Consider the following 19,047-nt stretch of genomic DNA (forward strand, 5'->3'; position numbering starts at 1 on the left):
AAACCCAATTTATGCAGGGATACACTTGGACTATATAAAACCGTGTGTAAAACGTATGCATAAAACGTATGAAATATATGAGATTATGCATGCGCCATTATTAATCGTGAAAGAAATGTAATAATCAACGCTATCACGTGAATGAGAGGTACACCGAGAACATAAAAGGACTCATACGTACCAATGAAAAATAGTGCACATGCCCACGTGACAGGGGGACGTGTAAAGAGAAGTAGAATACTAGTGAGCTCCTTATAGGAATGTGCATAATATTTCGCGCATAGACGCGTCGAATAAATAAGAATGTACGAGAAGGAAACAAGAGTGAGAGAAAGAAAGGTCCCATTAACCAATGTCGAGAGAAATTGCCAGTGAGACAATTCCCCCATCTAAACTTTTTCGGGAAATATATACAGTACATATATATACACATATACATAGTCGAGGGAATACCACACCAGATATGCCAGTAAGTATAGCAAAAGGTTATACAAGTGACCTTAAAAATAATATTAAGCAAGTAGGCCAAGCAGACCGACACACATGTACAATCACAGAGTAAAAGTATCAAAAATTATAAACAGTCATAAAAATTATGAATTATTAATAAAACAATTTACGTCCAGTTCAACATTCAGCCCATCTGGGCGTAGTGTTCGCAGTTTGAAAATCCATTCGGTTTCTAGTCGTGAGACATCTCTAACCCGGAGAAATTGCACCCTGCCCTCAGATTATGTTTTGCAAAGTGATCTGTTGATCACTAGGTTTGAGGCCAAGGGATATGGTCAGGCAGACTTAAAGGTTGTTAGAGACCAAATTGGTGAGAAAGACAGGCCTATTAATAGAGGGACCAAGACTGTTAGTTTGAGAGACAATTGTGGTGTTAAATTTCTCACTCAATATAGTTTCCAACACAGAGATATCAAAAAGATTTTGCGCAAACATTGGCATCTCTTGAAAGGCGATCCAGTGATTGGTCCATTGCTTACGGACAATCCTGAGATTTTATTCAGGAGAGCGCCAAATTTGCGCGATCGTCTTGTGCATAGCCATATTGATCCACCCAAAATAAGCCCTTCCAGTGTAGTACCACTTAAAGGTTTTTATAGATGTGGTAAGTGTAAAGGATGTAAAGCATGCAAGTCCATGCCACGCAGAATTCACACCTTTTCGGGGAACGCTACCTCACGGCCCTTTGAAATTAAGCAGTTATTCACCTGTGATAGCACTTTCACGGTTTACCTATTGGAATGCCCTTGCGGTCTAAAATACGTGGGTAGAACTACCAGATCCTTTAAGGAAAGACTGGGGGAACACATCTACCTGATCAGTAAGGGATCTATGGGACATCCAGTACCCAAACATTTTGCTACCACACATCATAAGGACCCTTCCCTTTTGAAATACTGCGTTATAGATAGCATTAAGAAAAACTGGAGAGGCCAAAATCGGGTTAGAGATGTCTCACGACTAGAAACCGAATGGATTTTCAAACTGCGAACACTACGCCCAGATGGGCTGAATGTTGAACTGGACGTAAATTGTTTTATTAATAATTCATAATTTTTATGACTGTTTATAATTTTTGATACTTTTACTCTGTGATTGTACATGTGTGTCGGTCTGCTTGGCCTACTTGCTTAATATTATTTTTAAGGTCACTTGTATAACCTTTTGCTATACTTACTGGCATATCTGGTGTGGTATTCCCTCGACTATGTATATGTGTATATATATGTACTGTATATATTTCCCGAAAAAGTTTAGATGGGGGAATTGTCTCACTGGCAATTTCTTTCGACATTGGTTAATGGGACCTTTCTTTCTCTCACTCTTGTTTCCTTCTCGTACATTCTTATTTATTCGACGCGTCTATGCGCGAAATATTATGCACATTCCTATAAGGAGCTCACTAGTATTCTACTTCTCTTTACACGTCCCCCTGTCACGTGGGCATGTGCACTATTTTTCATTGGTACGTATGAGTCCTTTTATGTTCTCGGTGTACCTCTCATTCACGTGATAGCGTTGATTATTACATTTCTTTCACGATTAATAATGGCGCATGCATAATCTCATATATTTCATACGTTTTATGCATACGTTTTACACACGGTTTTATATAGTCCAAGTGTATCCCTGCATAAATTGGGTTTGTGCACTTTACACGCATTGCCGCATGAATTTTACGCATATGTGGCACTTTGCCCCCCTAGCGTTACTAATGACGCATTTTATAATTTTTAATTTTTTTTTTTTTTTTTTTTTGCATCAACTTTATACATGTATGTCGTTCTGCCGCTTAGGCGTTGTAGATGACGTGCAATGCAGCTATGCGCTGTTTGTCTATCCTATTGGGAGGACTATGTTTTTCCTCTTTGTAAGTTCCCTATGCCGGCCATTTATTCACTATTCAGTTCTGTATTCTCAGACCTTGGCTTTCACTTAATATCTATCTGGCTCTGTCTAGGTAATTTTTCACTTATTCACCTTCTATAATGTGCACTTTCTGGTTTTATATATGCCAGTATGTATTGCATACTATAGTAAAAAAAAAACAAAAAAAAAAAAAAAACACAGGGTTGGCTGCCGGGACTTGAACCTGGGATTCCTGTGTCAGAGACAGGGCCCTTGACCACTGTGCTGTCTAGCCACTGGAGACTTCAAGCTTCTAATCTTATATCCCATTGTTTTCAATGTGTATTGATCTGGGTTATAGTCACTCTCCTAGTAGAGTCTGATCTATACTCTATTGGAGGGGTCTTGACTGTTGGTGTTCATAGCCCCACCCCTTTCTTTATTGTAAAAGTTTATATATTTGGTGCCAGCCGCTTGTATCCTTAATCCCCTGATGACGCTAGTTTGCGAAACCGGTCGGGAAGGAGACAGGCGGCACCTTCATACTGTCCTTTACCGCTGACCCATACACGCGTGCAACTTTCTCGGGGTTCCCATTGCATGGGCCCCGTATGTAAGTTTTGTTTTTATGCTATTTTTATGCTATTTTTAAGCTGTTTTTACTATGAAAACTCTATATTAAACGGTTTACACTTAGAGTTGCCGTTTGTTTGTTTTTTATGATGTTTACTGATATCCATTCGTGAGAGGAATCATTGCTGAATTGGTGGATCCTGGACAGACTGTTGCTTCCTGATGTCCTACCAAAGCGTTGATACAACCTTATAATGTGGGTTGTCACCAGCTGGTAAGCCTCTTTCCTTTTTTGGGTATCCATGATTGCAGAGCTGTGCCGTGAACCCAATATTTATTGTGGTGGAGATTTGCCTGCTTTTATCCTTTGCTGAAGACTCGTCTTTTGTTTTTGGACTCTGCGCTGAGCATATATAATTTATCTGATAAAGAAACACACACTGCGTTCAGGATACTGTAAAGCACAAATTCACAATCTGACACTGGGTGGCAGCACTAGGCAAATCAAAATGAACCATGACACAACATCGAAGGGATAAAGCAGCATTAATGTGTCATACACGCTTTCCAGCCATCAGTTACATTCATGGATAAGTCAAGGAGTCACCAGTAAACTGGTAATACGGGAATGTATTTATTTATATATTTACTTTTTTTTTTTTTTTTTTTAAATTAGGGATGACTTTTGTATTATTTTCTTCAAAGAGATTATCTGGTCATAGGAAACCAGAAGGGAGAGGAGCATAGGGGCTCCCATTATTATGTTTTATTTTAAACTGCCACATCATACCTATTTTTTGACATAAGTAGATTTAGAAGCACACTCTGGAGACGAGCATGCAGTCAGTGTTGCCAAAATGGGATTACAGCATCTGATCTGCATGCTTGTCCAAGGTCAGTGAGACTGGGACCACAGCATAATGGGTTCCTGCCATAGATGATGACCGTGCACATACTGACGCCGTCCATGGCACAAATTCCTGTTCAGATCTGTCAGTTGCACTGGGTGTGTCATAATAATACTGCTATTATGAAATGTCCCACTTCTGTCCAGCGAGCCGATCTAATTTATTTTTACTCCTACGTTTTCTCATAGGTGATATTTTCTCATCTTATCAATAAAATACTTAGTAAGCCTCAAGCAAGCAAGAAAATATTTAGAATCATGTTGACAGTACTATTTCACCAACTTTTTAGTACTTTTTCAATTGCAGATTGCTGAAAACTTATTTCAAACAAGAGATGAAAAATGATCCTCTAGGAGAATGTAGGAGAAAAAGTTGGGTTGGACCCAGCTTCAGTAAAGATCATGCAGGTCAAGACTTTGTGTTCGGACACAATGGAATGGACGGATCCATCGACATGTCCGTACTTCCACTGTGGTCGTTTCCATGAAAAAACACACACAAAAAATGATCATGGCAATTTTGCCGCGATTTTAAGGAAAGTTAAAGGGAGCGTTTTTCTGCAGTGTGGCTCAGCCCTAAGGCTGCAGTGTGACTCTAGCCTGAGTCGTAAAGAATTCAAGGCAGAGGATCAGCACAACAGCCAGATGCATTGGATACTCCATATCTGCTCGTTTCAGGTTTTCTTTCTCCAGATGTTCCATCGAATTAACAAACCATGTGGCTGACGTTACAAGGCAGGTGAAAACAAAACTGATAACAAAGCTGGAGAAAAAGCAGTACTCCAAAGCAGCCAATCAGGATTGACTGACACAAACAGGAACAGGGCTGGCTGATACATATTGGAGCAGTTTGCTGTAGCACACATGTTCAGTATCTGCTGATACACATGGGAGCAGTTTGCTCTGAAACACATAAGCATTGTTTGCTGATACACATGGGAGCAGTTTGCTCTGATACACACATGATCAGTGCCTGCTGATACATATGACAGCAGTCTGCTCTGACACACAGTAGCAGTGTCTAATGATACACAGTGGCAGTTTGCTCTGGAACACTCGGGAGAAGTATTAGCAATGTCAGGAGCATCTGTACAGATGCTGGATTCTTGGCTGAGAGGGTCCAGGAAAAACTCCTCAGCCAAGTGTCATCTAGCCTGTTCTCCCAGCCTGTGCCTTTAAAGAGGAACTCCAGTGAACATTTTACTGTTGGCAGATGATGTAGCTGCTGCATGGTTTTTGGCAGTTGGAAACAGCTGTAAACAGCTATTTTCCACAATGCAACAAGGTTCACAGACAGGAAACTGCCAAAAGTTTTAACTTTTCTTGTGGGATGGGTTTCTTGTGGGAGGGGTTTCACCACAATATCAGTCATACAGCGCCCCCTGATGGTCTGTTTGTGAAAAGGAATAGATTTCTCATGTAAAAGGGGGTATCAGCTACTGATTAAGATAAAGTTCAATTTTTGGTCAGCGTTTCTCTTTAAGCACAGGCTTGTGTCTTTTGACCTTTGTCTCATATCACTCATACATAATTCAATGAAACATTTGGGCAATATTCCAGATTGGTCAGAGTTTGTTTGATTTGCAGGGTAGGAAGTGGGTGTGAATTGCTGCTGCGATTCAATTTGTGGGAGTTAAATTAATAGCAGTCATAAAAACAAATGTAAATATATAACAAAGCCAAACCTACTGACAATCCTGTGTAAGTGGAGTTGTAAAGACAATTATGTAATGATGTAATTATGGATAATCTCCTAGCTTCCAAAATACAGCAACCCATTTTCACTTACTCCAAAATGTAAATGTTTTCCACTCCATAGAAAAAGGGCTTGTTAACTATTGATTGCTCTGTGTTTTGTTTTATCTAAATATTTTACCTATGGATATATTCAATATAACCACATGCAAATGCGCTCAGGGCTGTGGAGTCGGTCCAAAAATCCACCGACTCCGACTCCTCAGTTTAGGATTCCACCGACTCCGACTCCTCTAATTTGCATATTACAATTTTGTTGATTAAAAGTATGTAACATGAAATTCGTCTCTTAACTGCCAACGCTTAGGAATTTTACAAGACAACTGAAGTGAGAAGGATATGTAGACTACTATATTTATTCTCTTTAGACTAAAACTAGTCCTTGGTAAGAGTACTTGTAAAAGGTACAAACCGGAACAAAGAACATCTATCAGGCCCTAGGCAATGTGACTGTGGGTACATGTAAGAATGATGTGCAGGTACTCTGCAGGGGAAGGAGGAGATTGTAAACAGACAACACCTCTGTGTTCAATGTGCACAGCATTCTCAGTGGATTCCCTGCAGCTCTGTGGGGAGTGCATATGTAGAGTATAGTACTACTGTGTAACAAAGTAAACCTGAGACAGATTAAATTAAAGTTTTATTCATACCTGGGGATTCCTCCAGCCGCCTTCAGGATAATCAGTCCCTCGTTGTCCTCCTCCACCACCTGGATCTTCTGCTATGAGTCCAGGTACTTGAGCCAGTCGGGCGTAGTGCGCATGCACACACTCCGCCGCCAGGAGCATACTACACCTGTGCAGCACTATTGCGCAGGTGCAGAATGTTCCTGGCTGTGGGAGCGGCATGCGGCTGGACAGCGCTGACTGGCTGAATTATCAGGACTCATAGCAGAAGATCCGGGTGGTGGAGGACAGCGAGGGACTGATTAGCCTGAAGGGGGCTAGAGGAAGCCCCAGGTATGTATAAAACTTTACTTTTCATCCGTCTCAGTTACCCTTTAATTTGTAGTCACCAAACCAAATTTTAATAACATATCAAATTATTTGATTTCATGAGCAAAGGGAGTGCATACATTTGCATAAATCAGCATCAATGCAGAATTATTTCCATCTCGTTGACCATCTCTATTAGTGACACAGCTACACATCAGGCTTTATTCTTACAGCATAGATGTTATTTAGTATATATAAGAGATTCCTGTGTACACATCATATATACAGTCACAATCAGATATGTATATCTGACCTTAAAAATACGAGGACTGCTTTATTGAAGCAGCACAAGTAACTAATTTTGATTGGTTTATTTCATTTTTGTGGACTAAGCACAGCTATTACTGTATATATACATTATTTTTAATGACTATTATCTGAGAAATAGAACATTTTATCATATTTTCTATTTTAATTACAGTTACAAATTCATTAGGAGTCGGAGCATTTTTTCCCGACTCCGACTCCAGGCACCCAAAATTGCCCGACTCCACGACTCCGACTCCACGACTCCGACTCCACAGCCCTGAATGCGCTTGTGACATTACTTAATGGCTCACTCTATGCAAAGCTGACAGAAGGAGAGTAATTATCACATCTGGGGTTTGATACAGTAAGCTGCTCATCTAAAGCAGCGCAGCTCAGTTTGATTAGCACAAGTTAAAATCCTCAGCACACTCTGCTGGCTGTTTAGCGTGCGGTGCTAAGTTCCGCGCACTACCTTGTATTTTGTGGCCGCCCCTTTATTCCGCCCTGAGCCCTGTCGCATCCTGTAGCTGTTTAGGACGTGATCCCCGCACTTTGATTGGCTTAGCAGGCTGCCTGTCAAGTAAAAGTGTCAAGTGAAGAAAAGCAGATGGAAGGGGACATTTCTGTATTTTGTGGGGTTCACAATACTGATATAAGGGCTGACTTTTTCTATTAAGTGGAAAACTCAAGAAGTGGTGTGGAAATATTACAGGCAAAAGGAAATATTTGTGGTGAAAATCTTTGTTCACTTCTTCTAATACTGTATCCCATTGTACAGCAATAAATCTTGTGCTGCATGCTGCATACATCCTGAGGTACCTTTGTTAGAGCACCCGGATGGAAAGTCCAGCGTGTTTCACTGTTGTATTGCACTCTGACATCTCCCCTCTCCGTGATCCGGTGAACTGTTCCAGTTTGACCTATAAACTGCACAGCCAAAACCAGCTTAGACAATCACTTCTACAAGCAGGATACAAAGATGTCAAACAGTTTAATCACATTACAAAATGTATGTGGAACTCTACCCTAAATGTGTTTTCTCTCATTTTGGTTGAATGTGACAGAATGTACTTCCCTGCTTGGCTCCTATTGCTGTTATTAACCTTGGTGAGGAGAGCTTTGAACATGTTTTGTGAGCCGAGTTTCATTATTATTTCCTCTGTAATGTATTCTTAGTACAGCAAAACCCGTTATCCAGAACTCAGTTAACCAGAATTCTCAAACAACCAGAAAAAAAAATCTTGGCCTTGCAGGATGCATAAATCTACGTTTAAACTTCTGTATACAGCAGGGGTCAGGAACCTTTTTGGCTGAGAGGGCCATAAACGCCACATATTTTAAAATATAATTCCGTGAGAGCCATACAATATGTTTCAAACTGGGACAGCAGGGATCAGGTGCCTGTTGCCGTTGTGATGTGTATACAGTTGATCCACCAGGCAGCGGAAGTGTCAGACACAGCTTCTCTTGGGTTTCAGCAACGTCAGCATTTTCACAGAGAGTGGCTCAAATGACAGGCAACCTATTGGGCCAGTCAAAGTGCCGGGATCTTGTTCTAAAAAGTCACTGGACCTTTGGAGCAGCTGTTCGTTTTGGGGTAGCGCAAGTAAAGAGGAAGTGTCGCGAAAATCTTAAAATTTAAAACACATACAAATAAGAAGTACATTTCTCCCAGAGTAAAATGAGCCATACATTAATTTTCTCCTATGTTGCTGTCACTTACAGTTGGTAGTAGAAATCTGACATTACAGACAGGTTTTGGGCTAGTCCATCCCTCTATAGGGGATTCTCAGCATGGCTTTTATTCTTTATAAAGACATTCCCTGAAAATGATTTAAATAAAGATACTGGCCAGTTGCTGACACTATTTTGGCAGTTGGGCGGAGCAACTGCCATTCACTAAGTGCTTTTAAAAATAAAGAAAACCCTGAGAACCTTACTATGAGAAGATGGGCTAGTCTGAAATCTGTCGGTAATGTCAGATTTCTACTACTTACTGTAAGTGACAGCAACATAGGAGAAAAGTAATTTATGGCTCATTTTACACTGGAAAAAAATGTAATTCTTATTTATATATGTTTGCACATATTTTACATTTTACAGTTTTTTGCTGTAGTGCCCCTTTAATATATCTCAACTCCCAACAGAGGACACCACAACACGATACCTTCAACAGTCTAAAGGTGCATACACACATCAGACTATAGTCTTTGGAAAATGAAAGATCACAGACCAATCTTACCACCCTTCATGTAGTATGAGAGCCATACTCTACACAGTCTTTTCTATGGAGCTGAACTCCACAGCAGAAAAAAATCTTTGCAAGATGCTGCACACACAGATGCTGTACAGACACAAAAGATCTGTAGCTGCAAAAGATCTGGTCCTGCCAAAAATCAATTCCTGCAAATTGCAATGATAGTCTATAATATCTGCAGATCATCATACACACATGATTTAAGTGACATTCATCTGCAGATCAAGCAATCATCCACAGATCTGAAAATCCAACCTGGTGGATCTGATCTGCAGATCAATGTCAGTTAAATCATGTGTGTATGATGATCTGCAGATTTCATAGACTATCATTGCAATTTGCAAGAATGGATTTTTGACAGGAACAGATCTTTTGCAGCTACAGATCTTTTGAGTGTGTGCAGCATGTTTGTGTGCAGCATCTTGCAAAGATTTCTGTCTGATGTGGAGTTCAGCTCCATAGAATAGACTGTGTAGAGCAGGGGTGCCCACACTTTTCTGGCTCGCGAGCTACTTTAAAATTTGCTGAGTCCAGGAGATCTACCAACATTTAGGTAGCAGGTATACATGTCTTCAATATAGGTAGATAGGTATAGGGGCCTTCTGTATAGTTAGCCAGGTATAGTGTAGTTAGGTGCAGGGACCTTCAGTATAGTTAGCCAAGTATAGTGTAGTTAGGTGCAGGGACCTTCAGCATAGTTAGCCAGGTATAGTGTAGTTAGGTGCAGGGACCTACAGCATAGTTAGCCAGGTATAGTGTAGTTAGGTGTGGGTGCTTTCAGTATAGTTAGCCAGGTATAGTGTAGTTAGGTGCAGGGACCTTCATTATAGTTAGCCTGGTATAGTGTAGTTAGGTGCAGGGACCTTCAGTATAGTTAGCCAGGTATGGAGTAGTTAGGTGTGGGTGCCTTCAGTATAGTTAGCCAGGTATAGTGTAGGTAGGCATAGGGGCCACTCACCTCCCTCCAGTTCCAGCGGCGGTGTCTGGGGCTTCTCCTGGTCTCCCCTTCATCAGCCGAGCTGCGAGTGCCTCCGGAGTCCGGCGAGCGAAGGGGACAGCGGGCAGCTTGCATTGACGCATTGTGCCCAGGCCTAGCGCCGCCCCCAGCTATGACGTCGAGGCCTCTCACGCTGTACCGCCCCTCTCCTCTCCGCCTCTGATTCTGACAGCTGCCAGCCGCAAAATATTACATGACGCGGCCGAACGGCCGCGATCTACCAAATAGGCGGTCGCGATCTACGGGTAGATCGTGATCGACCTATTGGGCACCCCTGGTGTAGAGTATGGGTCTTATACTACATGAAGGGTGGTAAGATTGGTCTGTGATCTTTCATTTTCCAAAGACTATAGTCTGATGTGTGCATGCACCTTTAGGCAGGAATCACACTTGCCTGTTAACGTGCATTTTCTGCACAGAGAAACACATTTAAACTGAGAACTCACCAATTGTCTAGTTCTCACTGGAATGTGTTTTTCGTGTGTAGAAGAAAAACTGAAATCCTGCAGCAAAATTTGTTCTCTATTCAGGCCCCTTTTTCTGTATATAAACACGCATGGTGTGCAGAAAACACACACAGAAAACTGAAAGACAAGTGAGAGCCCTGACAGCTGACCAGTATTATGAGAATACACTTCAGTGAGAAGAATCGACTCTGGGGTGGGAACAACCTGGAGAGTAGAAGGAAACCTCCTTTTTAACAGGAAAACAGACCATAAATAATACATTCCAGGAGTTCTAGTCCTCCCTTTCAGCCTAAAGCTATGGCTGGAGGTCTATGCAGCTTTACTACCTGCTCGCATGCTGCATGGGAGGCCTTATTGCACTATTACATAAAGAACTGGCTCTGCCCACAAAACTTGTTATTTTGGTTCATTAGTAAGGACTAACTGGTTCACATTAAACAGAGAAAATGGACCGATTCATGTAACAGAGCAAAGGACATGTGTTTAACACAGGATCTGTTCAGACGTGTGCTGACATGTCCGTTCTCTCTGGAACTCATTCAGTGTATTGCAGTGATGGAATGCAAACTCACTGCATGCACAACTTTTCCACACACCTGACAGACGTCAGACACATCATAATAGCAATGTTATTATGACATGTACAATACAGCAGACATGTCTGAACATTTGCACTATGTATATACTGTACCATGATGGTGACAACATATGAACTGAATTTAAACTGTTTCTGACCATGGTGTCCGTCAATTGCTCAGAATTCTGGGCAGAGGTAAAACAAGCCAGAGTTTTTCCCAGTCTTTTTCCATTGAAGGACATCTACCGCGAAAAGTTGTAAAATAAAAAAATCATGCGCATGCGCACTTACATGTGGAGGCATACGGCAGCAGCCATAGGGGCGGGGGGTTGTGAGGGACTAGAGCCCATTATATTAATGGGCTTAGGTCCACCTAATATATACATATATATGTACATTTCCTCCAGAGTAAAGTGCACTAAAATGTTACATTTTTCATGATACTGGTCTTTTAATGAGTACTTGTGAAAGTAAAAATGCCCACTCTATTTTTAAGTCTGCACATATGGTCACATGACTCAGCACTGTCAGCTCTCTGAGCTGGTTTCTTTTCAAGATTGTGTTCATCTGCAGCTCCAGAGTCTAAGCGCCCATTTCCACTAAGCCTAAATCCGGGCCGAATCTGCAGAGTTTCCCTGCATACGAGAGGGCCGGGGAAACACTGCCTATCTCTTCAATGCCTTGCTGTCCAATCCACACTGTGGTGCAAATCTGGATGGCATGCTTCAGATTTCTGCAGCACACAGCCGAATCACTATGGCCATGCATGGCACGGCGATTCTGGCATAGGCTTTGTAGCAGAACGGGAGCCGCAGCCATTTCTAGTGGAAGCCGGCCCTATGGGTGCCCATTAGCGGTGCAATATTTTTCTCAGATGCAATCATGTGATCAGATTTGTAGGATTCTAAGTAATCAGAAGGTAATTATAGATTGTGGGGTTGATTAGGACACTTTTTCTCTTCAGATACCATCGTAAAATCCAACATTTCGTCCAACCAAACCCTGTTTTCCAATCAAACACAGAACGTAGTTTTTTTCCCCACATACTGCGTGGTTCTTTTGTAGAATTCAATCGTAAAAATCTGACTGAACGATCGCATCCAAGGAAAATATTGTACCATTAATGGGGACCTTAATAGTTGGCCTTTCAGAAAGCAGGACTTGCGACAGGCTTTAGAAATGTAGGAAATTAGAATAATCAATACTGCAATATAACTGTACATGTACAGACTCTCACCTGAAACTTAAAAGTACTGTACCTCATCCCAATCAGTAGCTGATACCCCCTTTCCTATGAGAAATCTTTTCCTTTACACAAACGGATCATCAGGGGGGTCTGTATGGCTAATATTGTGGTGAAACTCCTCCCACAGAGTGATGTCATTAACGTCTCACTTTGCAATGTATTGATTTATTTTTTCCCACTTTTTGCTAAAGTTCCTCTTTAAATTAAAAATGGTAACTGCAAAGGTATTTCCACTGCCTTAAAGGTCTGAGTGACAATACAATTACCTCTGCCATTTTAGGGTTCCATCCTCCGTGCCCCTCCTGCATTTCTCGCAAAATTTCGACATCTAGGAGACACTTAACTTTGTCGCCATGCTGAAACGGATACCGTTCTGAACTCTCTTTCCTCTGAATCTCTGCTGGTTTGCCTATAGACAAAAAAAAAACAGTAGAGAGAAAAATAAGACATGCCAGCTGGCTGCACATATAGCAAACATCTGGGTGACTCTTGCCAGCATCATCAGCTCTTTAGCCAACACAGCCAAACATTTTAAGTCAAGATAATTATTTCAATGCAGTTTGTTTATCTTACCAAGTTTAGGTAAGTGCTCTTTGTAGTAATGTCCTCCTGGTGCATCTGCAATGCACTTCAAGTCTACTTTGCCCTTGTGCCCAACTCTGTAAACATTAGTAGTGCCGTCGGCCCATGTAACATTTGCCACGCTGCGTCCAGTCTCCACATCCCATCCGCGAATGTCAACAACTCGACCCACTTTATGTTCCCCACCTAGACAACATAGAAAGTCACAATCAACAATGCTCAATACAAAAGGAATGAGAACAATGGATATCACTTACCACTAATATTTTCTTTAAACAAATAAAAGTTTATTATGGTTTTCAAACAAGGTACCGTATATACAGGCATATGGCGAAAATGTAATTAAGTTGTCAAAGGCATACAATAAATTGCAGACATTGTTAACTTATTGACTGTAAACAGAAAGGGTTGAAACATATATCAGCAGAGATGACATTATGATATTGCTTAGTTGCAGTGCAATACATAAGTATGCATATTAATATCAACATGTACAGGTAACCAGGGCTGGACATGGCATGTATGATAAGCAGTAAAACACGCAGGTAGGGAAGTTAGGAATAGTTCCTCCAACTATCCCATACTGGGTGAAACAGCTTTTGTGCTCTTTGGACTTACCTCTAATCCTTAAACCTACAAACCACAGGCCATTCTTATCTAAAGTAGCATAGTCTTGCAGATAGGTTTGTGCTGTGTTTCAGAGGATGCTGGTTCTACATGTCATATGTGGTGGTCCTGTCCTGTTGTGGATCTTGCGCAAGATAATCAACCTGATCAATAAAATCCTATCCCTTCTCCTTAGACTAGATTTGACTAGGTCAGTTTGGTGGACAGTACCCACCACTTTGAGAAAGTATGGCTTCCTTGGACACAGAGTGTATCATCATTGGACGTTAGGATAGCCTTGGCGAGTTTTTAGGTATTTCCCGTTACATATATCCAGGGCTGTTTATGTGCTTCACCCTAAATGCAACCTTTTGTCCTATTGAACAGTTCTAATTCTTAGTTTTTTCTATGCAAAATTAAAGAATACAAGACATTTGATATCATTACGTAATTACACTGCTAAACAATTTTCTTATATGGATTTGTGCTGGTACTATTTCACAGTTCTTCTTTTTTTACTTAAAGGAATACTATCGATACCCAAGTGTTTTAAAATGACAGTGTACAAATAATGTCTAAGTAGCTGTGTAAACATTTTCCTACTTTTCATGTTAAATATCAGAGGCAAAAGCTGTAATTTATTGAGGGTAGGATTTAGCTATATTGGGACAAATCAATTGCAGAAGGGGTGTCTGCTTCAATGCACAGCCAGAGTTGCATATCAGACTACAGAAAGCAAATATCAAACATATCAAACTAATAGCAAAAACAATATGAAAACGCTGTGACAATTCGTTACATTTCCTCTGCTCTCTTCAGACACTCCAGTCAGAAACAGAGCTCCCTACAGCTGCAGCTCCTGTGCCCTGTCTCTCTCTGTCACACACAGAGCTACACACAGAGTTAACTGAACAAGTGTGAGGGGAATTTCCCCTCTCCTCATGGCTCAGTCAGCCCTCAGTTTTGGCGTCAGTAAACTTTGAATGTATTTTGCTAACAGTAAACAAAGAAGTTGTTACTAAAATGTATACACCAGTACTTAGCAGCACTTCCCAAACAAATTCCTGTGTCAATTGAAAAAAATATGTGGATCGATAGTATTCCTTTAAGAAGAATTGTCACCTCCACAGAGTTAACTTAGTTGGCTTTACATTTGATGATCTAGTAGTGTGGCATTTGCCACTTATATTTTCAGTGCATAATGCAACTGACGTTATTAGTGTTAGTGTGAGGATCAGTATTGTTGTAATGTGTTTACCTAACATTTGGATTAAGGACTAGTAACCACTAGTGAGAGTCAAGGGTCATGGTAATGATTACTATAAGAGGTATGTTTTTTGTCAGTGGTTAGCAGTTTAGTATAATGATTAAAGTTAGTGGCATGAGAAGGGTTAAAATATCAAAAAGACTGGTAATTTCCATTACCAACGTCATCTGACAGTATCTGTACACCATTTCATGATGCCTCCTCAGGTCTAAATACAAAGTCCTATACTGCCTTTGCTACAGCAAGAGCTGAACACACCACCTTCTCCTTGGACACTGCTGCCTCTATTAATGACAGCCCAGGAAGCATAGATGCCAATCTCAGACAGAGACTGAAGCTGTGCCTAGTACACAGCCTGTAATCTCTAGTCCATTAAATGCACAGAAAATGCATTGCACTACAGATATCAACAGATGAAAACAGACAACTGAGGAACAAAACAGAAAAGCTAAACCCTAATCCACTCATCATAATGGATACAGATACCATTCCTGCCCAGAGTGAACTGACCCATATCTTGATGGACACATGTACAAGGCCTTTAGAAGGTTTCCAATTATCACATATATTCCAGTTGTTTACTAAATGCTTGATTGGAATTCTTTTTATGCTTAGGTGGAAAACAACCATTATTTTTGCCTCAGTTGTGCTATTATTGTGTTATTTGATCTGAAATGGTTTCAGATTTGGTCTGTCTTGATTGTTACAACTTTTCTGGATTTCCAGGATAATATTCTGACCTGTAAAGACCCAGGCTGTACATAAACAGTATGAGGGCTGGGACCCACTGGAAATTGCAAATCGTTATCAAAAACACTAGCGTTTTTTATAGCGATTTGTACGGAAAGCACCAAGCGCTTTCCAGAGTGATTTCAAGGAATGCGATTTTGGACCCAGCATTCCTTGATAGAAATCATTACGAAAATACTGCATGCTGTGAGTTTGCAAATTCGAAAATCGCAAATTCTGTAGTAGAATCACCATCGTATACTTCTATTGCCCCATCACTTTTGGAATTGCCAGCAATGCCTTGAAAGAGCTCTTGTGATCCCTGATGGGTTTATGAAGTGGCCTTGTAAGATCCTCGGGGCACTCATAACGCCGGAATGCCGAGACCCACGCTGAGGTGGAAGCCTCTGGATCTCGGCAGGCCGCTGACGTCACTGGAGCACATGGCGCTCAGCTCCCATTGGATAGGTGGTGGGCGAGCTCTAAGTACGCACTCCCCCACTGTAAACAATAGCCACGTGTGTGTATGGCGTGTCAGCTGACCTACTGATATGCCGCAATGTCATTGGTTACTTTGGATGCTTTTGCTTTCTGATTGGTTAGTCCTTGTATTTAACTCAGGTGAGCGCCCCCAGACATTGCCTGTGATAGCATTTAGCTTTGGCTTGTTGCTGGGTTTGCGCTGACAAACATTTGATTACTGTTGCCGACTCTGACTTGTATCTTTGACCACGTTTAATTCTAGCTTGATTTCCTGTTGTCGGACTCTGCTGTGTATCCTGACCACGCTTACTGGATTACCCGTTGCCGACTCTGCTGTGTACCTTGCCTGTCTGCTGCCTGGACCGACACTGGCTACACTGACTACGCTCCCTCTTAGTGCTTGAACTGCATCCCATTCTACCTGCTAACAACCACCTGACTCTCATCTGGATTGCTTCATCTTCCAGGCCACAGGTGACTTTAATACCTGTGTATACTGTGCCTTGCATTGTACCTTAGGTTCTGTGTGGTGGATACTATCTGTCAGTCTGTATGTTACATCTACCTGCAGGGTATTGTAGTTCTGTGTTAGGTAGGAGTTTGTGCAGGTGTTACGGGGTGGGCTATAGGTCAGTCATATGGGCAGACAGCCTGAGCTATAGTCATTGACCAGACAAGCCTGACAGGCCTCATAACAACATATAGGAAGAGTATGCAGTGTGATTTCAGCAAGTTTGGGATAGTGAGATATATCTAGGCCTGTTAGTAATTTGTGTATCCTTTGGAGAGTTCTTTTGAGAATCCACACAATTTTCTTTATATAACCTATTTGTTTTTGGTTCCTGCAACACTAAAGTAGGCTATAATCTTCCTATTCACAAGATTGTTTGAAGCAAAAGGTGCATTGTCTGGGGTACCAAAATGGCCAGAAAATGCACTGACGAAAAAAATAGATTGGGATGTGCTACAGTCAGAATGCCCAAGTTACTGACCCCTAAGGGGAGCCACTCTCTGTCACAATTCGCACAACAACAAAAAAGACTTGCAGAGAGTGTCTTCAAAACAGTATCAAAATTTTATTGAATATCTTGAACAACCCCCATAAGTGTACCCTTATCCCCCCTTAAAAAACACGGCCGTGTTTCTACTGGTCAGCTGACTTCACACACTCACAATCACAGCACTCATCAGACATCACAAAACTGAGATGTTTTTCCTATTACACACAGGACTTCAAATCAGTATTCTTAACTACTTCTAGGTGCTGATCAGTAGCTACATGGAGCACAATCCTGTCACTAAATTGTAACAAGTCACCAGCTTGAGTGTAAAAAAAGACAAAAACGGTAAAAAATGGAAGGAAAAATGAAGAACTTGTTAAAGCAGCTTATGACGTTGGGAGTCGGTTTGATTATTGTTCATCTCATGCATATACAGATACAGATATTGCAGCAGTCTTTCACCAGCATCCAGCTAGAAGACTTATTGATGTTTCAGATTCAACCAATCACATAACTTCAATGATGCCAGCATATATCGTATGCACCGAGATCCACTGTGAAATCAAAGTCCTGGAAGCCAAGCAAAGCGCAGCTAATGCAGGTGATATCAACTACCGCAACTTCGGCGTTCCGGTCAGCTGATCGTGACGGCCGTGTCACGTGACTAGTTTCGGACCAGCGTTTGAAAAAGCTTGGAGACAGCCAAGCGAAACTAGTCACGTGACACGGCCGTCACGATCAGCTGACCGGAACGCCGTTACCGGCGTACGTTGACACACCACTTTGAGTGGCTGCAGTGGGGCGCCCCGGCTGTGAGGAGTGTGAGACGGCGGAAACTGGATTTGCAATTACAAAAGGACAACGAGGCAGACGGAGACTGTCCTGAAGCGGTGGTGAGAGCCCGCTGGGCAAAATCTTGCGCTCATATGTCCGCTTTTGCATGGCATGCATAATGTGGCTATGGACTATGTAGTGGCTTGAAGTTGCGGTAGTTGATATCACCTGCATTAGCTGCGCTTTGCTTGGCTTCCAGGACTTTGATTTCACAGTGGATCTCGGTGCATACGATATATGCTGGCATCATTGAAGTTATGTGATTGGTTGAATCTGAAACATCAATAAGTCTTCTAGCTGGATGCTGGTGAAAGACTGCTGCAATATCTGTATCTGTATATGCATGAGATGAACAATAATCAAACCGACTCCCAACGTCATAAGCTGCTTTAACAAGTTCTTCATTTTTCCTTCCATTTTTTACCGTTTTTGTCTTTTTTTACACTCAAGCTGGTGACTTGTTACAATTTAGTGACAGGATTGTGCTCCATGTAGCTACTGATCAGCACCTAGAAGTAGTTAAGAATACTGATTTGAAGTCCTGTGTGTAATAGGAAAAACATCTCAGTTTTGTGATGTCTGATGAGTGCTGTGATTGTGAGTGTGTGAAGTCAGCTGACCAGTAGAAACACGGCCGTGTTTTTTAAGGGGGGATAAGGGTACACTTATGGGGGTTGTTCAAGATATTCAATAAAATTTTGATACTGTTTTGAAGACACTCTCTGCAAGTCTTTTTTGTTGTTCAGAAAATGCACTGAACAGGAAGAGAAAATAACTCACAAATGTCAGGCGAGGGGGCAATCTAGAATTCTGTGACTTGGGCTTACTAGTACAGGAAATATATTACATTCCAATCATGCCTCTATTTTTTAATGAAACAAATATATAACATCATAGAAGAAGGAAAATAGTAGTCTATTTATGGTGGACAACAGTATGGTGTAGCATCAACATTACTAGAACATAATTGGATTTACCACAGGCCAAATCAGAGAGATTGTTGTTTTTGTTAGCGGCACGGCTTGTGACTTTGGGATCCCTGAACCGGGAAGAGAGTTTATTCAGATGGAGGGAAGGGTCTGACAGACTGAAAAACATTGCTGAACTGCAGTTGTTTCTCCAGTGATAAGCTGGCACCAGCGGTCTTGGCACGTAGCTGCCCAT

At 41.5% G+C, this 19,047-nt stretch overlaps 1 protein-coding gene across 8 annotated transcripts in view; it reads right to left on the reverse strand.

Annotated features, from left to right (window-relative positions):
• Nucleotides 1–19,047, reverse strand: part of MIB2 (MIB E3 ubiquitin protein ligase 2) — a 196,018-nt gene that overhangs the window by 53,384 nt on the left and 123,587 nt on the right. For 6 of the 8 annotated variants that reach the window (XM_068240570.1, XM_068240573.1, XM_068240568.1 and 3 more), the window contains 3 exons: nucleotides 12,955–13,149; nucleotides 12,648–12,790; nucleotides 7,657–7,764 (listed from right to left, as the gene is read on the reverse strand). In XM_068240570.1, the coding sequence (XP_068096671.1) occupies nucleotides 7,657–7,764; nucleotides 12,648–12,790; nucleotides 12,955–13,149 (446 nt within the window). The remainder of the gene's footprint in view (nucleotides 1–7,656; nucleotides 7,765–12,647; nucleotides 12,791–12,954; nucleotides 13,150–19,047) is intronic. The other 2 variants (XM_068240576.1, XM_068240574.1) reach the window with 1 other exon arrangement.

Source organism: Hyperolius riggenbachi, chromosome 6 (assembly GCF_040937935.1).
Source record: "Hyperolius riggenbachi isolate aHypRig1 chromosome 6, aHypRig1.pri, whole genome shotgun sequence".
NCBI classification, from domain to species: domain Eukaryota; kingdom Metazoa; phylum Chordata; class Amphibia; order Anura; family Hyperoliidae; genus Hyperolius; species Hyperolius riggenbachi.